At 39.9% G+C, this 26,100-nt stretch overlaps 1 protein-coding gene across 5 annotated transcripts in view; it reads left to right on the forward strand.

The window, feature by feature from the left end:
• LOC136885495 (zinc finger protein 184) overlaps nt 1–26,100 on the forward strand; it is a 132,099-nt gene that overhangs the window by 101,997 nt on the left and 4,002 nt on the right. For 4 of the 5 annotated variants that reach the window (XM_067158075.2, XM_067158074.2, XM_067158076.2 and 1 more), the window contains 2 exons: nt 8,286–8,378; nt 10,104–10,162. In XM_067158075.2, coding sequence (XP_067014176.2) covers nt 8,286–8,378; nt 10,104–10,162 — 152 coding nt within the window. Of the gene's footprint in view, nt 1–8,285; nt 8,379–10,103; nt 10,163–13,702; nt 14,553–26,100 lie in introns of those variants that run through there. The other variant, XM_067158072.2, reaches the window with a different exon arrangement.

Genomic DNA, 26,100 nt, shown 5'->3' on the forward strand with positions numbered 1-26,100 from the left:
CGATGCACGCAGAAACACGTCGAGGTACAGAGTCAATAAGAGTGCAGATGGTGTCCTGAGGGATGGTTCTCCATTCTCTGGCAACCATTTGCCACAGTTGGTCGTCCGTACGAGGCTGGGGCAGAGTTTGCAAACGGCGTCCAATGAGATCCCACACGTGTTCGATTGGTGAGAGATCCGGAGAGTACGCTGGCCACGGAAGCATCTGTACACCTCGTGGAGCCTGTTGGGAGATGCGAGCAGTGTGTGGGCGGGCATTATCCTGCTGAAACAGAGCATTGGGCAGCCCCTGAAGGTACGGGAGTGCCACCGGCCGCAGCACATGGTGCACGTAGCGGTGGGCATTTAACGTGCCTTGAATACGCACTAGAGGTGACGTGGAATCATACGCAATAGCGCCCCAAACCATGATGCCGTGTTGTCTAGCGGTAGGGCGCTCCACAGTTACTGCCGGATTTGACCTTTCTCCACGCCGACGCCACACTCGTCTGCGGTGACTATCACTGTCAGAACAGAAGCGTGACTCATCGGAGAACACGACGTTCCGCCATTCCCTCATCCAAGTCGCTCTAGCCCGGCACCATGCCAGGCATGCACGTCTATGCTGTGGAGTCAATGGTAGTCTTCTGAGCGGACGCCGGGAGTGCAGGCTTCCTTCAACCAATCGACGGGAAATTGTTCTGGTCGATATTGGAACAGCCAGGGTGTCTTGCACATGCTGAAGAATGGCGGTTGACGTGGCGTGCGGGGCTGCCACCGCTTGGCGGCGGATGCGCCGATCCTTGCGTGCTGACGTCACTCGGGCTGCGCCTGGACCCCTCGCACGTGCCACATGTCCCTGCGCCAACCATCTTCGCCACAGGCGCTGCACCGTGGACACATCCCTATGGGTATCGGCTGCGATTTGACGAAGCGACCAACCTGCCCTTCTCAGCCCGATCACCATACCCGTCGTAAAGTCGTCTGTCTGCTGGAAATGCCTCCGTTGACGGCGGCCTGGCATTCTTAGCTATACACGTGTCCTGTGGCACACGACAACACGTTCTACAATGACTGTCGGCTGAGAAATCACGGTACGAAGTGGGCCATTCGCCAACGCCGTGTCCCATTTATCGTTCGCTACGTGCGCAGCACAGCGGCGCATTTCACATCATGAGCATACCTCAGTGACGTCAGTCTACCCTGCAATTGGCATAAAGTTCTGACCACTCCTTCTTGGTGTTGCATTTGCTCTGTCAGTCAGTGTATGTATTTTGAAAAGCAAGGTATGCATGCATAGCTCACACATTGCTGAATCCAAAATAGGTTTGTGACTCTAAGTAAGATTATCTGTTATTTTTGTATAAAAATGTGAAAATGGACGAAAATGCTCAGTCCACAGTGTAAGATCTAACTTCACCTGCTCAATCTGCAATGCGTTAAGTGTAGGGGCAATATGCATTATGAGAAGGGAAAGGTACTCTGAAAATAGGGGGATAAGACCTTGAAATTGGTACTACCGAGTCAGTTTTATAGCCGCATGGCTTGGGAAGCAAACTGATGCAGGATTAGGCATGAAGGTCAGTGAAAGGATAGGTTTTGAAACCTAGGGAGGCTTCCATTTTCCTTTTCTAGCTTAATCCATCTGTTTCTCGGTCTTTCCCTCAGCCTCTTACTACCCACTTCCATTTCATCCTTAAATCCTCCATTCATATGATATATTCATGTTATCTTAGTTAATATTTCTGCATCAACTCTTGTGAGAGTTTGTCTGTCAGTACTTCTCTCAACTTTTCATTTTTCACTCTGTCTCTTACCAAGCGAGTTGGCCATGTGGTTAGGGTTGCACAGCTGTGAGCTTGCATTCGGAAGACAGTGGGTTCGAACTCCACTGTCGGCTGCCCTGAAGATGGTTTTCCCGTTTTCACACCAGGCAAATGCTGGGGCTGTACCTTAATTAAGGCCATGGCCACTTCTTTCCTGTCCCATTGTCGCCATAAGACCTATCTGTGTCGGTGCAATGTTAAGTAACTTGTAAAAAAACCCTCTTCTTGTAACTCCCGCCCATCAAAATTTCATTTCACTTTCCTACTTGTGACTTGTGTGCAGTGATGCAGCAGATTGGCAGTGCAGTTCAGGGTGTGAAGCTGTAAGCTTGCATTCAGGATTTTGTGGGTTGGAACCCCACCATCGGCACCCTGAAAATAGTTTTCCATGATTGCTTATTTTTGTACGAGGCAAATGCTGGAGTTGCACTTTAATCAAGGTGACAGTCACTTCCTTTTCAGTCCTAGGCCTTTTTTATCCTGTCATCGACAAACAGCCAAGTTAGTATGATGTTAAACCATTTTGAAAAAAGAAGATACTATCAAAAGCATCATTTTCGTTTCATGAAACTGTGGGAATAACTTCATGCAGAAGGCGTTAATTACTTGTTCTCAGTCTTGGGTCAAGAATAAACTACTTTAAATGATTGGTTGAAGTCATATATATTAGGAAGTGTGGAACACAAATAGGAACACAAAATAGGACAAATACGGGTCTGTATTGGAAGATGGATGAGAATAAATAGGAAAAATTCAAAAGGATAAGGCCAATATCCAAGGGCCTCAGTGTCTCAGGCGGCAGTGCACTGGCCTTTCACCGCTGGGTTGGTGGTCAGTCCATGTGAAATTTGTGCTTGACAGAGGCAGGACAGGTTTTTCTCTGGGTACTCCGGTTTTCTCTATCACTTTTCATTCCACGAACAATTGCCAGTATGATTTCATTTTGACTTTGTCATTAATCATTGCCCCAGACGGAGTGTGACAGTCTTTGCCAGCTGGCACAATTCCTATCCTTGCTTCTAGATGGGGGCTTAATTCCATTCTTTTCAGATAGATGGGCTCTGTCCTCATCAATCCCAGTTCTCTATTTCTTCCTAGATCACAACAAGCTCTTTTTCGTATGTTGAGGGACCATCTTGACAGATCCTCAGTCTTTGTGTGGAAAGCATCAGATAAGAAAAGAAAAAGCTGGGCAAAGATAGGAAAGGGAAGAGGCAAAAAGGTAAAGATTAATGCAAGTTGTAGAAGACTATGAATATAGGACAAATACAGAAGGAGAAAAGGAGCCCAGTTCGTTAATATAAATAATGGAAAGGAACAAATGAATGCTGGTTCAAGGATCAGTCGTTGAGTGGTTACCTTACCATCTCTTTCCATTTCTTCTCATGGGGTGTCGTTAGTAAGCTTTGTCTAATTGTCGTTACTAATCTGTTTAAATATGCGAATCTGCATTCAGTTCCTTTGAGAAAGAAGGGATAGAGAGGAAGAGAGAATAAGTGTGATTCATTCAAATTCCTAACAGAAGTGATTTGAAGCTGATGTCACACTTCCCTGACATAGCTGCTCTGCCAGTGTTACTTACTCAGCCAAAAATTTGGATATTGGACCTCCCCCCAATTATTTATAGACTGTTATGTCTTTGAACATTCAGTCTGCAAGCCTCTATGAGTTAACCTTTACCTCTGCTATCCTCTATTTGGAACTAGCTCTGTGGTCTCACTTGAATGAATGAATACACTTCTCTCCCAATCATAGATGACCACCAACTGGGGAGAGCGTATTTGTTTGTTGTAATCTAAATCATTACGTGGAGTTAGATTTGGACGTAGCTTACTGCAAAAAACCCAAGAAGATATTCCAATTCCTTAAATATTACAATAATGTTAGTATATTATACAACCTTAATTATACTACATATGAATGATTGAAGATAATGAACAGAAATTCCCCCCCCCAGTCACAAATGACCACCACTCGTGGGAGAAAGCACCAGTCCACTGCAATCATCACAATCCTCCCCCCCCCCCCCCATCCCAGTCACGGATGACTACTTACCGGGGGAGAGAATATCCCTCCATCATAATCATTGCAATCATGTGCAGCAGTATTGTTATTTTTCAAACATACCAAACTTATTTTTACCACACATGACCAAACAAAAACCGTGAACAGAATCCCCTCCCCAGTCAAGTATAACCACCAACAGAGGGGAGAACATCCGTCCACGTCAACCATTGCACTGTTGATAAACTTAACCATGATAGGTTAATACGGTTGTTTGATCTGTATTGACTTATCTGACTGATGAAGGGAATGGATGACTTCCGGAAACATGTATGGTAAAATAAATTGTTTTCTTTCATTATAAGGTGTATTGACAAGGTGGATTCAAGTAAAACTATTTTAATAGTTCTGTAATAGATTCAACCACTCGCATGCAATCAGTATTATTCATTTTGGTAAATATCAAACATATTTTACTACATATGACCAATAATAATAATAATAATAATAATAATAATAATAATAATCGTATGGCCTCAGCTACCGTGTGCAGACATTTCAATTTGACGCCATCTGGCTGTCTGCTCGTCAATTTCGACGTTCCGTTTTACTCTAGGCCCCCACTAGATGGCAGACCGAGTAAACCGAAACTCTCTTGGGCGTCTATGGCTGAGATTTAATTAATTTTGTCGGGTAAACACCAAATGTGTCACCAGAGATCTTTTACATGCCGACATCGTACGACATGGAGTGTCGAATGGACTTTTTTCTGCCCTTCAAAAATCCGACTACCTCTGCCGGGTTTGAACCCGCTATCTTGGGATCCGGAGGCCGACACTCTACCGTGGGTCCGTGGTAGAGTGTCGGCCTCCGGATCCCAAGATAGCGGGTTCAAACCCGGCAGAGGTAGTCGGATTTTTGAAGGGCGGAAAAAAGTCCATTCGACACTCCATGTCGTACGATGTCGGCATGTAAAAGATCTCTGGTGACACATTTGGTATTTACCCGACAAAATTAATTAAATCTCAGCCATAGACGCCCAAGAGAGATCCGGTTTACTCTAGGTCCGCTAGATGGCAGACAGAGTAAACCGGAACGTCGAAATTGACGAGCAGACAGCCAGATGGCGTCAAATCGAAATGTCTGCAAACGGTAGCTGAGACCATACGATTATTATTATTATTTATATGACCAATGAAAACAAAGAACAGACATTTCCCCCCTCCCAGTCACGAATACTTAATACCACATCTCTTATCATGAATTAAGAATTGAATCTACCCATCGTCATCTTGGTCTTCCTCTACTACTCTTACCCTCCATGGTCAGGTCTATTATTCTCTTAGGTAACCTATCCTCCATTTGCTTCATATGACCACACCAAAGCCAATGTATACATACAGCTTCAGCTATCGAGTTTATTCCTAACTTAGCTGTTATCTCTTTATTCTAATTTCCTTCCTGCCATTGTTCCCAACTGTTCATTACTTTCAGCTTATGAATTGGATACTATTTAGTCCAGCCAGCTTTCATTCCATACAGTAAAATCTGTCTGAAAATAAGACCTACATAAAGATGGTTTTGCCTAGTTCACCTCTTTCTCACAGAATACTGTTGATGGCAACTACCAGGTGTATGAATAAGTCTTCCAGTTTCACTAAGAGATGATGCCAATGAATAGTACACAGTGTATGAATTTAACATGTCAGTTTGTTTGTCTGACATTAATCTACCAACACACACAAGTTGAATCCGCCAAACACTAGTGTCTATGTTGTATCGTTCAGTGATCATGTCAACATTTGTGTCTTAAAAAGGAACATTTTCCACACACATTGCTTTTCTTATTTAATCAAAAGAAAAAGGTTGTGGAAAGTCATTGTTTGCTGGTAGAAACATATGGTGAACACATTCAATCGATTAGAACATGCGAGAAATGGTTTTGACGATTTAAACATGGTGGTTTCAATGTGAAAGACAGTGGGTGCTCTGGTAGACCACAAAAGTGCAAAGTGCATTATAAACTCTTGAAGCCCAGTGAAACCATTAATGCACAATGCTATTGCCAACAAATAATTTAAATCAGGCATTGATTGAAAGACGACTGGAATGGGCCATAAGACATGGCAAAGGGATTTTTTTCCATGACAATGCACAGTCTCACACAGCAAAACCTGTGAAAGGCAACATGAATTAGCTTGGATGTCAAATCCTTCCACACCCGTCATACTGCTGTGACCTGGTGTCATCTGTCACCTCTTCGCATCTATGGGGCACACACTCGCAGAGCAGCACCATTTGAGCAATTTCAAGGAAGTTGGAAAGTGGCTCAATGAATAGTTTGCCGCAAAAGACAAGCAGTTTTTCTGGCATGGTATTCATAACTTATCTGAAAGATGGGCAAAGTGTGTAGAAGCCAATGGCCAATATTTTAAATAAATAAAAAATGGATTTCCCTTGAAATTTATGTGTTTTCTTTACCACAAAAACCAGTAAAAACTTATGCATACACCTGGTATGAGTTCACTGTATAAGCTTTGATAAATCTTGATTAAATTTCTTTTAGTCTGCTACCAGACTTATCGCCCTGCAATATCCATCTGTTCAGACCGCTTAAAGAAATTCTAGGAGGGCAATGATTTGCAGGTGACGAGAGTGTGGAAGACTTTGTTGCACAACTGGCTTGTGATATTCATCCTAAATTATTGAAATGGCCTATCTGTTTGTCTTGTATTCCTGACTTGATATTCAGTCCTCTTAGTTTTCTACTCTGCTGACATAATGAAGGGTCTTGTGTGTGTTTGGTGCGCACATACAAGTGAATTATGTTAATATTCAGACTGCAGTTCCGGTACGTTACAAAATCTTGCATTAAAATACACAACAAGAACAATATGATTATGGTCAACAGTTTTACAGCTAATGGTATTTTTAGTTTACAGTCTAAAATCCAAATTTTGAGACTTCTTAGAAAATACGAGCGGGGATCAAATATAAACAGGATTTTATTTTGTATTTAAATTTATTTATTGAAAAACACAAGGCAGTTACAATTTATTTTCCACATAGTTTTCTGCTTTGGAAATGCCTTAGTCCTAGCATATGGGCAGCTTTTTGATGCCCTCATCGTAAAAAGAACAGGGTCGTATCACAAGCCAGTTGTGCAACAAAGTCTTCCACACTCTCGTCACCTGCAAATTGTTGCCCTCCTAGAGTTTCTTTAAGCGGTCTGAACAGATGGAAATTGCAGGGCGATAAGTCTGGCCTGTAAGGAGGATGATCAAATGTAGACCAGTGCATTTCCTGTAGCTTGGAGACAGTTAAGGCTGCAGTGTGGGGCCATGCATTGTCGTGGAGGGGGGATGACCTGTCAAATCAGTTGGTCTCGTCTTTTGCGGCGATATGCAACCCTCGCCTTGTTCAATGACTTGCAGTAGTAAGCAGCATTGATTGTGCGTTGCTCATGCCCATCGATGGTCATCAATAATGCCTTTAACCGCATTAATGTTTTCCTCTGTAATGCTGGTTCGAGTACGGCGATCGTGTTGATGATTTTCCACATGTTCTCGTCCTTCCGTGAACTTTTTATGCCAGGCAAACACCGGACGTTCTTGACAATGTTTGATCACTGAACTGTGCAGTCAATCTCTGGCAAATTTCTGCCACTGTAACTTCTTCACAAACAAGAAATTTTATAATTATGTGTTGCGCAGTGGAGGGGTGCACCTGTTGCTCCGACATGAGTGTTATGAAATGGTGGGAAATATCTAACAGCATGCTCTCCCCACCCCACCCCACCCCTTTGCTACACCCCTGACTGCACTTCTTCTCAGCTCCAAGATATTTGCTTGCGGGCTTTCAGCACAGCCTGCCATTAAGACTGTCATCAGTGGAGGCAAAACTGCTTACTACATTTCCACCCATCTCATTCCTCACTTGCCATTTACTTTTGAAGAATATATAGCACCCAGTACATTCTCAAATTTCCTTGCACGATTTCTTAAAAAATGTATTTGTTTTTGCAAGGCATTTCATACGTGATTACTTCATAAAGTACACAAATATTTGCTTATGATGGTGCAATCATGACATCTTTTTTTCGTACAGAAAACAATCACCGCAGTTGGGTAATCATAGCTTCTAAAAGGCACATCTTCAAACACACACAAAATGGTCTGAATGTATATCATATTTAGTACGTGTTAATGTTTCAGCGCCCATTACTTTTGGTGTTTTATTGCCTAAAACCTTTCTAAAACAGGTGACTTGTGAACTGGAAAACTTTCTAAATTGCAAATGTCCTTTCCATTTCTGGCTGAGACAGGTTTACTCTATCACTGTCTTATTGCTATTCTAGTTGCGGATAATCTTATTTTACTTTATTTTATTTATTTATAGAAAAAGAATTTTTGGTACGTAAACTTCCTCTCTTTTGAATAATCTATTTTGTTTAATTGTTCCTTATATTATCTTCAGGTAGGTGGTCCAAGCATTATGTCTACAGTGGAAGAGGTTGATATTAAAACAGAAATGAATGAAGATATGTTACTGGCAGATGTGAAACCTGAGGTGAGATTATTACTTACTTGAAACCAGTTTCACTAGAAATTAACTTAAGAAAACTAAGATTAATGTATCTGGAAACCATACCAAAAGTAGGAAATATTAATTTTCATCTGGATTAATATGTTCCTTGTGCCAGTGAAAATGGTTTGATTTAACATCACATCGGCCCGTCAGTGAGCTGATAAATTTGAGTATAGTTTGGCTGTACTATGAACTTGAAAGCATTACAAGTTCATTTGTTGGATGAGTTATTGATGAGTGGGATATTCCAACATATTCATTTTTGCAACATCGAAGTGCGTGTCTCAGAAATGACCACAAAAACAAATGTTACTTTCTCATTCATTAATCTGTGGGTTAGGAAAATTTATCTGTTATTTTTTTCATATTATATTTGGCAACAAACTACTACTATAATAACATCAAAACATGTACAACCTAAATAGTGATTAATTAGTGCATGTTCCGGTGCTGTTCTAAACTTCTCTATTTCCTATGTCACAATGTGATGGCTGATGTCTGAAAAAGGACATGATCATCCTTATAAATATCATTCCATGAGGCACAGATATTTGGCATAGTGTATGTTAATAACTACTCCAGTAAATAAAATGATTAAAACTGCTGTTTGTTTACCTTGAGCAGTGAAGAAATGAATAGCTTACATGAGATGACAAATGTTGTACTACTCTTTGTAAAGAAAGCCTACTGCCTGTTATATGATAATTGTATCTCTTTCTGCAGTACTATCCCTTTAAGGTCATCTGTTACTATTGTGCTTTACTGGTATTTCCCGTAACACAACATTATCTTTTATTGGTATTGCTACAGTGGTAATTCTATTTCATATTTGTTATTAAATAGAGCATACATACCTCAGATTGCTGGAACTGGAACTACTGTCCCTGTTGTTCTCTAATGCATGTCATCACTACTGTTGTCTTCATTTTGCACCATCCTCGCCGTTGACCCATGGAACATGATCCTCTGACTCGTCAAACACATCAGAAATTCCAGTCTTCTTGAAGCAATTTACTACACTTGTTCCATCAGTAAGAGTCCATGCATGCACAATCCGTGACAAGGTCACTTCAATAGAAGGTTGCTGTATTTTTCATGGTTTTGTTAAATTGTGTGTTACTGCCATCATCCACTCATTGTAAAGGTTCCGAAGACAGTCCTTGAAGTGTTTATTAATTGAAAATGTAGTGTTTGCACAGTACTTGTTTATATTCCTAGAATAATGACAGGAACAGTGCTAGACCTATTCATTTCTGCAAAGCTCCTGGCAGGCAGTTTCTCACAATTTGGAGCCACTACATTCATTCAGATGACATTCATTCAGATGACATTCATCCTTTTCCTTGGATCTTAACTATGATACCATATGGGAGATTATCTTTTGGCACTGTCTTCTGTTTTAAGAATTGTATAATGTGGCAACTTGTTACCATTGAGAGTCACAGCCAACATAACTGCAATATATTTTTTCACTCTTGTAGTAGTTTTTACTATCACAGAAGACACCCCCCTTTGATTTACTGTAGTGTTGCATGTCAGAAGAAAATACAGGGGGTTTTTCTCTGCTTTTTCTATCTGACAAAGGCTGTAGTCAAATTCTTTTCTGGTTCACAAATCTGTGAAATTTCAATAACTTTAAATTGGGAAACATTTACAGTATGAGTATGAATATATAAATGGATTCTTTTATTAGTTTCAACTTTTCAGATTCCAGTGGCTGATATTGAAATCAAAGATGAAGTACTGGAACCAAGTGAATGGTGCGAGTGAGTATGAAACCATTTTGTCTTTTCTTGACAGGGGCTGGTGACCTAGATGTTTTGCCCCTTTAAACAATCATAATCAATATAATAATTTTCTTGATAGGTAATTTTTTAGGTTTGTTTTTAAAAATTTCCTGGCAATACTAAATCGATTCTTAATGGCAATGTAGAGTGAAATGATTGTACGAGTTCTACTTTTCAGTACATCTGTTCTTGATACTCTCAATCAGTATAGTAGGGTAAGAGCAACCATTACATTTTTACCGAGGGAACGAGCCATGAGTTTGGAGAATACTTAAGTAAATAACTGTAACATACCTTTTATACACAGAAACACTACTTTTTAAGTGAATACTGTATATTACTCTAGTCTGTATCAGATAAGTCATGGCAACTGTGTTGTATCTTATGAACATTTTGTATTTTATCTGTATGATTGTGTTGGGTCTTCTCAAACAGTTGACCATTTATTGTTCAACTATGCTATGTTTAGAAGGAGAGGATTTGATTTTGAATGCCACTTAAATAATTGCAATGTGGAACTCTCAAAGCCATTATACCTTCCGTTTAGAAAATACCTGCTGCAAAAAGTTCTTCAAATTCATTCATCACATTTTCAATAATTTATTTTCCTAATTTTTTGTCAAGGACCAGTAGTTGATTAAATGATCACAAACTATAACACTAACATACTCATGAAAAATAGGGCCCAAACTGTTAGGATTTTCATTAAATAAAAGTATGTTACGAACATTTGAGAACACATTAAGTGTAGGATATATGTTTGAAAATATTTGTCAAACTCTATCCAGTGCCACTAACTGATGGCATCTGTGGACACTGGTGGCTAGTTAACAATGCACAAAAATGTTGGTTTGTTACTAGCTGTGCTCCGAGATGGATATACGAGGTGCATTCAAGTTCTAAGGCCTCCGATTTTTTTTTCTAACTAACTACTCACCCGAAAACGATGAAACTGGCGTTACTTTTCGACATAATCGCCCTGCAGACGTACACATTTTTCACAACGTCGACGCCACGATTCCATGGTAGTGGCGAAGGCTTCTTTAGGAGTCTGTTTTGACCACTGGAAAATCGCTGAGGCAATAGCAGCACGGCTGGTCAATGTGCGGCCACGGAGAGTGTCTTTCATTGTTGGAAAAAGCCAAAAGTCACTAGGAGCCAGGTCAGGTGAGTAGGGTGCATGAGGAATCACTTCAAAGTTGTTTTCACGAAGAAACGTTTGCGTAACGTCCGTCAGCATTCGTGGCACCCACCTGGATGACACTTTTCGCATTTTCAGGTCGTCATGCAGGATTGTGTGCACAGAACCCACGGAAATGCCAACACTGGAGGCGATCTGTTCAGCAGTCATTCAGCGATCCACCAAAACAATTCTCTCCACTTTCTCGTTCATGTCGTCAGACCGGTTTGTGCGAGCCCGAGGTTGTTTCGGCTTGTTGTCACACGATGTTCTGCCTTCATTAAACTGTCGCACCCACGAACGCACCTTCGACACATCCATAACTCCATCACCACACGTCTCCTTCAACTGTCGATGAATTTCAATTGGTGTTACACCACGCAAATTCAAAAAACGAATGATTGCACGCTGTTCAAGTAAGAAAAACATTGCCATTTTAAGTATCTAAAACAGTTCTCATTCTTGCGGCTGGCGCTAAAATTCCATCTGTCGTATAGTGCTGCCATCTCTGTGACGTTTTGACAACGAACGCGGGCTCATTTTAAAAGAATGCACATGTTTCTGTTTCTTTCCAGTCTGGAGAAAAAAAATCGGAGGCCTTAGAACTTGAATGCACATCGTAAGTAAAGCTGAACAGCAGTCATACGTGAAAATTTCTGTCCTCCTTGGAAGAAATGCTAGTCATTCTCATGCGGACCTAAGAGAAGTGTTAAGTGATAGTGCTTTGCCATATCAAACTCTAGAGGTCTTCAAATAGATGCATAGTAATTTTTGGTGAAGGTGGATAGCATCTGAGGGAACTGTGTGTTAGTATGGTGGAAGATTGTGTTATGTATGCTGTACGAGTTGCAAGAATGACCACAAAGCTGAACATCCTAAAACATATTTTCTTTAAAAATGAAAACCTGTGAATAATAATTTTTAAAACCTAGTTTTCCTAACCTCTTGAACAGAAGACTTTCTGTTCTGTTCAATAATCATCAGTTCCTCAGTTCTCGCATAGGCTGAGTGGACCTTGAACCATCCGTTAGATACAGGTAAACATCTAACATTACTGCCCACCTGGTGGCCATGATTTCTATGGCTTTCCCAGGCTGAATGGCTCAGACAGTTGAGGCCTTCTGACCCCAACTTGGCAGGTTCGATCCTGACTCAGTCCGGTGGTATTTGAAGGGGCTCAAATACATCAGCCTCGTGTCGGTAGATTTACTCGCACGTAAAAAACTCCTGCGGGACTGAATTCCAGCACTTCGGCATCTCAGAAAACCATGAAAAAGTAGTTAGTGGGGATTATTATTATTATTATTATTATTATTATTATTATTATTATTATTATTATTATTATTATTATTATTATTATCATCATCATCACTATGGCCTCAAGTCTTAATGGTCTGACATCAGGATTATCTGGTTTGAGTCCTCTTGGTAAAAAAAAGTTTTGACCATGTGAAAGTTGGCCGACAGGGTAGAAGAGGTGGTGTTATACAATTTCTAACCATTGGATGATGTGCCAAAAGCCTGGGATTAATTCCAACCTTTCCCATGTGTTTGTGCGGAGTAAGGCATATGCGGCTGTTGATGGTGATTCATCCATTGGATTGGGACGATAAGCCTCGAGTAGACCCCTTATCGTTCTCTATATGCGAGTTTCTATTTTACGCAATAAAAATATCACACGAGAACACTTTTACGTATTTCTAAAACTACTTTATTATCACTACGAAACTTATCCTGTCAGAAGAAGAAAACATTCAGTGCCTCTCGGAATACAAAACGAACAATCGCTCTCTAAAACAATCTACATAGAATTTATACATGTTTCACATCAGAGATCTAATGGTGCTGTTCCTTGACGCCATATTGGAAGTCTGTGTGTCCGTACGTCCGTTGCTATGTTAACCAGGATAAGCATATGCACGTTATACGTCCATGGACACGAAGCATAAATATAATAACGTACTACTTTCGGCTAAATGTAAACCTTCAAAATACGAGTATTGAAGGTTTTATCATAATTAGGATACCTGTCCTACGACACCCTTGGTGTTGTTCGAGAACAATAGGCTATGTGCAGACACCAGGTTTCACCCTCTCTTTTCCTCATTAGCATCATCTTCATTCCTCACCCAGGCATGTAGTTTGCTTACGGCAGTCAGCTAGAAAGATTTGTACCAGGCCTTTCTGGAGGCCACACAGTGTGTGCCATGTCTTCTAACGAAGACCATCTTTGTAAGCCTTTTGTTTCTTTTACTTTATTCTTATTCCTTGAGTGGTCTAACCTCTTGCTGTTTCCTTTGCTTTATGGGATTCATGATCTGCATATTATCTTCTTACAGACAGAGTGTGAGTAATTTCCCACCAAGATCAGTGCAGCACGTATCAGTCCCAATGGCATCAGACGAAGAAGAGTTTGATGTTGAAAATGGAAGTAAAAAACATTTAGATAGGGCATTATTAGTGAGACTTGTTAGCAAACATACGGTTGTACTTGAAAAATCTCAGACAGCTTCAGTTGTTTCTTCAAAAAGAAGAGCATGGACTATGTTGACTGAAGAATTTTCAAATGCAGTCGGAAAGAAAGTATCAGTTGGCGACCTCAAGAAATTGCTAAATAACATGAAGTCATGCTTGAAGAAGAAAACAGATTTAAAAGCCATAGGGAACACTGTTATTAAGTTAATGGATTGGGAAAAAGATTTGTTGGGTATCCTAGATAAGGCAGCTAATCCAGTCTTCAAGAAAATTCCTGGTAGTTTATCGGCCGGAATCAAAAGAGGTGAAGACAGCTCACCAGAATTGGAAACAAAATCTGTACACAGAACTAGTAGCCAAAATAAAGACAGAGTGGAAAAAAATGGGACAGGAATACCTCCCAAAAAAGTAAGGAAATGTACGGACATAGTAGGATTGAATGAAACTGAAGAAACAGAACACCTGTCGCTCCTAGAATTACAAAGATTAGTTTTACTACAGCAATCGAAAGTCTACGAAATGAAAATTCGAAGGAGAGAGAACGAATTGAATAAGATTAAGCAATCACAAAATGAGAGAGATCACCGTGACAAATGGACAGAAACAAATTAAGACTGGGAAGAGTTTTAATTTTTTAAATGATACAAACTGTAATTATGTAATGAATTAAATGAGACTTAATCTGTTCCTTAGTAATAAAGAGTTCTTAATAAAAACTCGAAACATACATTTTTCTTAAAGACTGTTGTGCGTTTTAGTGTTTAGTCTTCAAGCCTCTAACTTAACTAAGCCCCTGTGCAATCCTGTGGCTCTATGGCCTCATTTAGTTGCATACCTCTTAGCCTTAAAACGTTTAAAAAAGAGTCTGTCCATTGATGCTCTGGTTTCCCTCTACTTCTGTTACCCTGCATGGCCAATCCCATTATTTTATTCTCCAAGTTAACTAACCTCCTTCATTTGCCTCATTTGTTCCACCATGAAAGCTGCTTTATACATACAGCTTCATCGAGTTTATGCCTAATTTAGTCTTTACTTCCTCATTCTGAGTATCTTCCTGCCATTGTTTCAGTCTTTTGATACCAAGATAGTTTTGTCCGAGAAGTTGCTTCTTTCTCAACCCTTTCAAATCTTAATAAATGGCCACATGGTTGACTATGTAATCAGACTTAATCTGCTCATCAGTAGTTTGAGCATACCTGTCACAAAGAGCATGCATAAATGACTGAGTAATGAAAATAATTCACTCAAATTTTGCATTCATGTAATTGAAAGTTATGAATTCCCCATTCTTCATTTCTTGAATAACTGCTGGCGTCAGTATAAATGTTTCATTAAAAAGAATTTCAAAAAGAGCAGATCCGTGTACTCGAAGAACATCGCAAGTTTGGACAGCGGGCAGGCTCTTAAGGATATCTGTAACAGTGCTGTATCCACGAAATGGATATACGAGGGCAAGTCAATAAGTATCTGCAACCAATTTTTATAATTTATCACAAGAAGAGTATACACATTTTTTAAATATCATTTCAACATTGTCAACCTGCTTTTCAATGCACATTGTCCACTTGTTCAATATTGGCACAGTTACGGCTGCAGTTGGACGCCCGCATCTTTCCTCATCCCTCATGCTTGTGCAACCCCTATTGAACTGTTCAGTCCACTGGTAAACACTTTGCTGTGGCAAAACATCGTCATATTTTGCTGAAAGTCTTCTATGAATTTCCGCTCTTGGCACACCCTCAGACCACAAAATCCAGATTATGGAACACGGGTCTTCCTTGGTGCAAACGGAGAGTGGCACAGCCATCTTTACATCGCAACAGTGCAACTTTACTGACCTGATAATGCTGAAACCTACCGCAGACGAAGACAATGGTGCCATCTAGCGGGTGGTGAGCACGCAACGCCATAGAACCAACCTGAAGACAATTAGAGCAAAATTGCAGATACTTATTGACTTAAGTGCATATACAGGATAATTCCCCTAAGATGTTACATACAAATAACTTCTAAACCATTAAGGATATCAGCATTCTGTTTTCATATTCGTAAATGGTACCCAGGGTATTGTAAAATAACGTGCTAGTTATTCTCATGGGGTGATTAATTATCGAGATATTGATACTAACTCCATATTCTTAAATTGAATGGCAGAAATGTATACAGCTGACATAAAAGTTCAACTGCGTACAAGTTCAAATATCTAAGTATTTTAAAAATCAGACAGTTACTTTTTTAGATATCAATAAGAATGCATTTGGGCTTTTGTGTGCCGGATCAGACAGCGCACGATCGGCCAAGGACATATTAGCATGCAAGCTGTTTCCTGGCATTGATTCCAGCTGCAGAATGGATAGCAGGCATGTACTGTAAACTATTGTACACATAATGTGATGTACCATAACATATCCTGGGTGTGTAAAGTTATTGAATGACTGGCAAACACACAATGGGGAAGGGTGATTATTTGGACATTATTCATTTTCTTTTCTAGAAGGAGCTCTTCTGGTGTCCTGTATTATGTTTATTTTTCAATTTGTACAGTAGTATTTACTATACACTCAAACCAGTGACAATTATAGCTTTTGTTATGTTCCTTTGAAGTCAAAGTAATTATTTTATGTGTTTTAAAAACATTACACCTCCCTGTCCTGTCATGAGTTTGCTTGTCATACACACTTTGCAAACCCATCACATGTGTACAGTATGGTTACATTCTTCGTATCTAATCTGTGGCTGGAATGACGCCCAAGAACCTGCTTGCGCGTCAACATGTCCTTGAATATTGAATTTTCATGACCGTATTGTAATCGAAACAGACTTTCAACCTATTAGGTCGTGCTACGTAGACTCAGTACGTGTTGAAGAGATGTTTGGTACAGAACAAAATTGGCCAACCGGACACCAGTGGGATCCGAACCCACAACCTCCGGTTGGCCATCTCTTCAACACATACTGAGTGTACGTAACACGGCCTAATAGGTTGAAAGTCTGTTTCGAAAACATGTCCTTGTTCGACTTCACACTGTCTGGTGCAGAATGCAAAACAGCGCATTCTGTTCTTATTGATATCTGAAAACTAACTGTCCGATTTTGAAAATACTTACATATTTGAACTTGAAGGCAGTTGAACTTTTAGACCAGCTGTATGCATTTGTGCCATTCTATTAAAAATATGGAGTTAGTATCAATATCTTGGTTATTAATCACCCCATGAGAACACGTAGCACATTATTTTACAAGCTCCTGCATATTATTTACGAATATGAAAGCAGAATACGAATATCTTTAATGGATTAGAAGTTATTTGCTTGTAACATCTTAGGTGAATAACCCTGTATATACTGTATATCAGGATTAATGTCTGTATTCTCCAATTTTAATTCACTACAGTTCTTTTGTGTCATAGGCTGCACGCGTTTGGAAAGACCTGGCATGGTACTTTTACTGTCACTTTCTTCAATGCTCTTCATTCTCAAGTAAATTTTACAGTTGTCACTACCTTTTAACTTCGATTCATTAATCAAAACATCATTTTTTTCATACTCACTATCTAAAACACTGTCTCACTGCCTACAAGCGCATTCAAACTCATCGTTATTTCAATTCCAGTTCTAATGCATAATGAACACTGGTGAAAATAAACTGTTATTCAACAATCCCAGTATCGCACAGAAATACAGATAGCATTGTTTACCAGCTGTACATGCCTCGTACTTCCTTACAGTATGTATTATGACCTCCTCTGCGAACCATGTGACCTTACCGCGGTGGGGAGGCTTGCGTGTCCCAATGATGCAGATAGCCGAGCCGCAGGTGCAACCATATCGGATGGGTATCTGTCGAGAGACCAGACTAACGAATGGTTCATCGAAAGGGGGGTAGCAGCCTTTCAGTAGTTGCAAGGGCGGCAGTCTAGATGATTGACTGATACGGCCTTGTAATAATACTCAACATAGCTTAGCTGTGTTGATACTGCTACACGGCTGAAAGCAACGGGAAACTACAGCCGTAACTACGTCCCGAGGACATGCAGCTCTCTCTGTATGAATGATGTACTGATGATGGCTTCCTCCCGGGTAAAATATTCCGGAGGTAAACTGGTCCCCCATTCGGATCTCCGGGTGGGGACTACACGAGAGGGGGCGATCATCAGGAAGATGGATACTGACATTCTGCGAGTCGGAGCGTGGAATGTTAGAAGTTTGAATCGTTGTGGTAGGTTAGAGAATCTGAAAAGGGAGATGGATAGGCTAAAGTTAGATGTAGTTGGTATAAGTGAAGTACGTTGGCAGGAAGAACAGGATTTTTGGTCAGGCGACTACCGAATTATCAACACGAAATCAAACAGGGGAAATGCAGGAGTTGGTTTAATAATGAATAAGAAAATAGGGCAGCGGGTAAGCTACTACGACCAGCATAGTGAAAGAATTATTGTCGTCAAGATAGACACCAAACCAATGCCCACCACAATAGTGCAGGTCTATATGCCTACTAGTTCAGCGGATGATGAAGAAATTGAAAGAATATATGAGGAGATAGAAGATTTAATACAATATGTAAAAGGTGATGAGAATCTAATTGTGATGGGAGACTGGAATGCAGTGGTAGGCCAAGGAAGAGAAGGTAGTACAGTAGGAGAATTTGGATTGGGACAAAGGAACGAAAGAGGAAGTCAGCTGGTTGAATTCTGCACTAATCATAATTTAGTCCTTGCCAATACTTGGTTCAAACACCACAAACGACGGCTGTATACGTGCACGAGACCTGGTGACACTGGAAGGTATCAAATAGACTTCATTATGATTAGGCAGAGATTCAGAAACCAGGTGTTGGATTGCAAAACTTTCCCAGGAGCAGACGTGGACTCTGACCACAACTTGTTGGTCATGAAATGCCATCTGAAGTTGAAGAAATTGAAGAAAGGAAAGAATGCAAAAAGATGGGATCTAGACAAGTTGAAAGAAAAGAGTGTGAGGGATTGTTTCAAGGAACATGTTGCACAAGGACTAAATGAAAAGGCTGAAGGAAACACTATAGAGGAAGAGTGGAGAGTCATGAAAAATGAAGTCAGTAGGGCTGCTGAAGAAATGTTAGGAAGGAAGAAAAGATCAACTAAGAATCAGTGGATGACTCAGGAGATACTAGACCTGATTGATGAACGACGAAAATACAAGAATGCTAGAAATGAAGAGGGCAGAAAAGAATACAGGCGATTAAAGAATCAAGTGGATAGAAAGTGCAAGGTAGCTAAGGAAGAATGGCTGAAGGAGAAGTGCAAGGATGTTGAAGGCTGTATGGTCCTGGGAAAGGTAGATGCTGCATACAGGAAAATCAAGGAAACCTTTGGAGAAAGGAAATCTAGGTGCATGAATATTAAGAGTTCAGATGGAAAGCCACTTCTAGGGAAAGAAGACAAAGCAGAAAGATGGCAAGAGCATATCCAACAGTTGTATGAAGGTAAAGATGTAGATAATTTCGTTCTGGAACATGAAGAGGCTGTTGATGCTGATGAAATGGGAGACCCAATTTTGAGGTCAGAGTTTGACAGAGCTGTGAGTGACCTAAATAGGAACAAGGCACCTGGAATTGATGATATTCCCTCCGAATTACTGACTGCCTTAGGAGAAACCAGCATGGCAAGATTATTTCATTTAGTGTGCAAGATGTATGAGACAGGAGAAGTCCCATCCGATTTTCGGCAGAATGTTGTTATACCTATTCCCAAGAAAGCCGGTGCTGACAGGTGTGAAAACTACCGCACCATTAGTTTAGTATCTCATGCCTGCAAAATTTTAACACGTATTACTTACAGAAGAATGGAAAAACAAGTTGAAGCTGAGTTGGGAGAAGATCAGTTTGGCTTCAGAAGAAATGTAGGAACACGTGAAGCAATCCTGACTTTACGTCTGATCTTAGAGGATCGAATCAAGAAGGACAAGCCCACGTACATGGCATTTGTAGATCTAGAAAAGGCATTCGATAATGTTCATTGGACCAAGCTATTTATGATTCTGAAGATGATAGGGATCAGATACCGAGAACGAAGAATTATCTACAATCTGTATAAAACTCAGTCTGCAGTGATAAGAATCGAGGGCTTTGAAAAAGAAGCAGCAATCCAGAAAGGAGTGAGGCAAGGCTGCAGTTTGTCCCCTCTCCTTTTCAATGTTTACATAGAACAGGCAGTAAAGGAAATCAAAGAGAAATGTGGAAAGGGAATCACAGTCCAAGGAGAGGAAGTCAAAACCTTGAGATTTGCCGATGATGTTGTTATTTTATCTGAGACTGCAGAAGATCTCGAAGTTGCTGAATGGTATGGGTGAAGTCTTGGGTAAGGAGTACAAGATGAAAATAAATAAGTCCAAAACAAAAGTAATGAAGTGCAGTCGAACGAAGGCAGGTGATGTAGGAAATATTAGATTAGGAAACAAAGTCTTAAAGGAAGTAGATGAATATTGTTACTTGGGTAGTAAAATAACTAACAATGGCAGAAGTAAGGAGGACATAAAATGCAGACTAGCACAAGCAAGGAAGAGCTTTCTTAAGAAAAGAAATTTGCTCACTTCAAACATTGATATCGGAATTAGAAAGATGTTTTTGAAGACTTTCGTGTGGAGCGTGGCATTGTATGGAAGTGAAACATGGATGATAACTAGCTCAGAAAGAAGGAGAATAGAAGCTTTTGAAATGTGGTGTTACAGAAGAATGCTGAAGGTGAGATGGATAGATCGAATCACGAATGAAGAGATACTGAATCGAATTGGTGAGAGGAGATCGATTTGGCTACATTTGACGAGAAGAAGAGATAGAATGATAGGACACATCTTAAGACACCCAGGACTTGTTCAGTTGGTTTTTGAAGGAAGTGTAGGTGGTAAGAACGGTAGGGGTAGACCAAGGTATGAATATGACAGGCAGATTAGAGCAGATGTAGGATGCAATAGTTACGTCGAAATGAAAAGATTAGCACAGGATAGGGTGGCATGGAGAGCTGCATCAAACCAGTCTATGGACTGATGACTCAAATAACAACAATGTATTATGAGAACTTCCATTGCAAATGAAATCTAATACACGAAGATAAGCGAGACACTACGTTATTGTGAGCTTGTCATTTGATTCATGCGCCAAAAAAATTGCACGTGACCACAGCTTGTCAAATGATGCAAACGAGTTGAAAAATACTGTTGATCTCTACTGCAAGCTCATAGCATTAACATTGCTGCACTTTGGTATGAATTCACTTCCTCGAGTACTAACCTGGGAGAATACACAACCTAAGTACTTGAAACGAGTCACCATTTCCAGTTTTGTAATTCCTACCTGGCAGTTCATCCTTTTAGGTTTCTTTCCTACTGATATCACATTAGTATTGGGAATGCAAAGTTTTATATCGTACTCACTGTAACTCTCTTCCCCTTCAAGATATTAGATTGCAGGCATTCAGCACACGATTAAGACAAAGACATCAGCATAGACCAAACTTCTTACTACGTTTCCACTATACCATTTTATCTTCTTGATATGTTTCTGCTTATGCAGGTCTTTCACAGAGCCTCTTCCATGTTTTCTTTTTTCCCCATAGTGTGTCATTTGTAACTGTCTCCCATTGTAGTCCTCTCCGATATAAGTCATTCTCCACCTGATCCCTCCATTTTGTTCGTGGTCTTCTAAATTCTGTCCATTCGGGATCTCTTCTTGGTAATCCTTCTTGTCCCATTCTTTTGACGGAGTCAAACCATTTCAGTCTGTTTCTTCTGTAGTTTCTTTTAGGGGGTTGATCTTTAGCATGTTTCATATTGTTTTATTTCTTATTTTGTCCCTCCTTGTTTTACCCAAGATCCTTCTCAGAAAATGCACCTCTGTCTCTTGTAATCTACTCAGATATTTTTTGTCCTAGTTCAGCATTCTGATCTAAAGGTCAATATTGGCAAATAATATGATTACCAGGCTAGTTGACCTGTGTTTAGGAGCATGCAGCTTTGAGCTTGCATCCAGGAGATATTGGGTTCGAACCTCACTGTTGGCAGCCCTGAAGATGGTTTTCCATGGATTCCCATTTTCACACCCGGCAAATGCGGGCAAAGCAAAGTCACCTCCGTACAGGCCATGAAGGCCCTTGGAGGAGTGGAAGGTAAAGGCTTCCACCATTGTTAACCTCAACACGTGATGGGGTAGAGTGGTTAGCTCTACGCTCGGCTACCTTTGCCCCCAGGAATTAACCTGGTACTCATTTCACATTTTTGGTGTAGGCTGAGTGAACCTCAGGGCCATATGCACCTCCGGAAGGGGAAATCTCGTTTCTTAAATTTTACAACTTCCTGACGGGGATTCGAAGCCGCATCCTTCTGGGCGATCCGAGCACGCCTTTACCGACTCGGCCAGGCAGCAAATGCTGGGGCTGTACCATAATTATGGCCATGGCTGCTTCATTTCCACTCCTAGGCCTTTCCTATCCCATCGTTGCCACAAGATCTACGTGTGTAGGCATGATATAAAGCCAATTCTAAAATGAACTGATATATATACACACACACACATCATGATTTTTGCTTTGGTAGGTAATTTCTAATTGTCTGATACACAATAATAAAATTTTTGGCAATTTCTTATCCTTTCCGAAATTTCTTCCCAATTAGCTTACATCCTAGGTATATAAAAGCATCTACTTCTTTAAGAATTTTTCCATTACACCTAACATCCATCATTTTTCTGTTTTCTCAACTGATGTTCATTACCTCACTTTATGTTAAACTCATTTCCATGCCTGCTTCTTCAGCTGTCCTCTGCCAGGTATTTAGTTCTTCCAGTTTTTGGTAATTTTCTTTCCATATCATCACATCATCCGCATATGCTATGACTTTCATTTCATTTGTTGTTGACCCGTGGTGAACTTTCCTCGTAATGTTGTCCATCACTGGTGAAAGTCCACTTCCTTGTCGAACTCCTCCGTCTGTTCGAAACCATTCCGATATTTTGCCATTTTATACTTTTCAATGAATGTACGTTTTTTAATGTGTGGGACGTGTGATACATTTTTGTTCTTGTGAGCACATGCCTGTTAGTTTATATTTATATTAGTCAAGTCAGTTGGAAAGGATCTAAGCTACAGATCTGGCACTACAGCCATCACACTGTAGAGTGCGTACAAGTGGCCCATTGTGGGCCAAAGTAATGAATATTCAATCTGACTTGTGTTTTTCATAACATTTGGCGTTTATTTTGTTCAGGAAGTTGGGGAAAGAGGAATGATGAAGGAAAGTAATTGTTGGAGTTTTGTAAGAGGAATAATTTGATGGTAGGAAGCTCATGGTTTAAGAAGGAGAGCTACAAGATAACATAGTATAGCAGCGATTGGTCACTGAAATCAGTTGTGGACTATATGTTCTTCGACTGTGTGATGAAGAGGAAAAGCACCGATGTGAAAGTAATACCATCAGTGGTCTTACAAAGTGACCACCGCCTGTTGGTAATGAATCTCTGAGAAGTATGGAAATTGAAAGAGGAAACCAAGGAGGAGTATCAGGAAATAATAAGGAAGAAATTACCAACAGTTGAACCAAGGACAGGAGAGGAGAAATGGGAAAGATTCAAAAGTACTTTGGTAAAAACTGCAGAAACAACATGTGGAAGGACCTGCAGAAGGAAGAAATGGAAGGAGACACCATGGTGGAATGACAGAGTGAAAGAAACAGTAGGGAGGAAAAACTTGACCTTTCGGGCATGGTTCCAACAAAGGACACCAGAGACAAGAGAAGACTATATGAACAAAGGTATGGAAGCTAAAATTGTGGGTACAGAGGAGAGGAGGAAGTGGATGGAGAAGTGGAAACAGATGATTGAGGAAGAAAGCAAAGGCAGTTGGAAAGCATTGTATGGAATGGAGAGAAATAAAAGGAAGAGTAGGCAGAGTGAAGAGGACAGAATAGAGGATTAAAATAGTAACCTAATGGAGAAAAAGGAGGAAATTAAACTAATCTGGAAGGAATAATTTGAGGCCCTTCTGAATGTGGTTGGATTAAGTGAAGAAGATCATACTGAGGAAACTAATTACTGGTGTGAGGAGAAAATGGAGGAGTTAACCTGGGCAGATGGGTGAAGAAGATGAAACTGAGAAAGCTCCAGGAATGGATGAGTTGAGTGTGAAGATAAGAGCTGCATGGGAAGTGGGTACATAGTGGCTGTACAGGTTGATGTGGATGGTGTGGAATGAGAAAAAAAGTGCCAGGAGTTTGAAAGAAGGGTGTAGTAGTACCCAACTTTAAAAAAGGAGACAGAAGAAAATGTCAGAACTACTGTGGTATAACTGATTTTTCACTGTGCCAAGATATATGAAAATGTACTGGAAAAGTGAATAGGAAAATCGGTGGAAAAAGTAGCCAGAGGAAAACAGTATGGCTTTAGACAAGGGAGGTCAACTTAATAACATTAAATAAGGAATAAACACTATTACAAAATAAAACAGCTAGCCATCGCTTGACAAAGTGTCCTGATACTGGTTTTTACAAAATGCCTAACAATAAAATTGGAGTCTTTATTACAGTAGCCAGGATTTTCTGACAGTAATAGATGATGTCCTTTTGAATTTTTGAACCAACTGGCAGTGTTTTCCACCGAGTGCATGGTGCGTCCAACCAGTGACAGGGATAAGGTCATGCTAGTTGCATGCTGTTAGTGTGGATCTGAAAGTGGTCAAGCTGAGTTTAGTTATGTATGGTGTATTCTGTTATGTATTTAATCACACAATGAATTATTGCTTGGTATATGTTTTGTACAGCCAGCAGGTATTTTTTTGTGATTTGTGTATGTTAACTAGGTCTGAAGCACTGAAAGAAAATTTTTGAAGTACCATACAAACTAATGAAAATAATCATGAAAAGTTGAGCTCAATCATATGGTTTAATTGTGTTGCCCTTAATTATTTCTGTGGATTTATGAGTAAATCAAAGCAATAATTTCAGTTTTTATTCTAATACAGAGATATTTTCCATTTCTCATGATTTATATAGACTGAAGAATTGGGAAGAATTACCTTAGAATTAAGAGAAAAATTGCATTTGAATCTGCTTACAATTTTTCATGGATAGTACAGCAGAAAGACCTTGTTAAGTCAGCCCCCTTTAATTCAGGATAACCCAGACCGATTCAGAAGAACAAATAAAGGAAATGAAGAACTAAGTCCTTGCACAATAAAATGAAAGCTAAACTTTACAATTTTGTGCAAGAATTATAGGCAGAGTTATTGCTTTAATTGATGTGCAAAATCATGCTGTACTTTACGAGAAGCTTATGAGTTACTTTGCGAAGAAGTAGACTTTATATGTGTTCTTATCCATAACATGTTTGTAAATGATTAATATGTCCAAAAGGTGTTCTGTTCAAAGTAGGGGAAACGTTCTGTGTGTTGTCTTTTATTGATTTTTTTCCACATTTGTTAAATTGGATTTTTGTTTTCCTGGATCAGTTCTTGTCCCAATTAGTCCAACTAAACAAGGTTTGGTTGTAATTGAGATAATCATTCGATCCCTTGTAACTTCTTTCTCTAAGTCTAGTTATTGTTGCTTATTGTTATAAATATGTAACATCATCATTATCATCATTTTACAGCTCCAGTTTCCCGGGTGTGGTGTACAGGCGTTCGCTATTTCTTCCTATCAAAGATGGTTTCTGTTCCTCTATGTCCTCCCACTTGGTATTCCTCTTGCCGACTTCTGATTTCAGTGTGTCGATCCATCGATTCCTTGGCCTCCCACCTGGCCTCTCCCCTTCCAGTTATCTGTGAAAATAATTCCTTAAAGTTCTTCTTCTGTCCATCACCATAACATATCCTAACCGTTGTAGTCTATGTCTTCCTAAAAACTCTAACAAGTATTTTGATGCCAACTTCCTCCTGTTTGCTTCATTTCTAATCTTGTCCTTTGTGGTCTTTTGGTTCATTGTTCTGACGAATTTCATTTCTGTTGAGTGGATTTTACTATTTACCTTGTTATGCAGGATACCTGTATCGAGTCCATATGTGAGGATTGGAATGAAGTAGGTTTAAATCATGGGCAATTTTGCTGTCTGGGGTATGTTATCATCCCTGGGTAGATTTTTCACATGAAAATAAAATATATATGAAACAATTGTAAGGGTATAAATTGAACATAACGGAGTTTGTAGGAATTTGTTTTAATTGAAGACGTATGATAATACGTTTTAATTACACAAGGCATTATAGGGTTAAATTACTCTCCAAAGTTTTCTAGAAATTGCTATC

This window comes from Anabrus simplex, chromosome 14 (genome assembly GCF_040414725.1).
Source record: "Anabrus simplex isolate iqAnaSimp1 chromosome 14, ASM4041472v1, whole genome shotgun sequence".
NCBI classification, from domain to species: domain Eukaryota; kingdom Metazoa; phylum Arthropoda; class Insecta; order Orthoptera; family Tettigoniidae; genus Anabrus; species Anabrus simplex.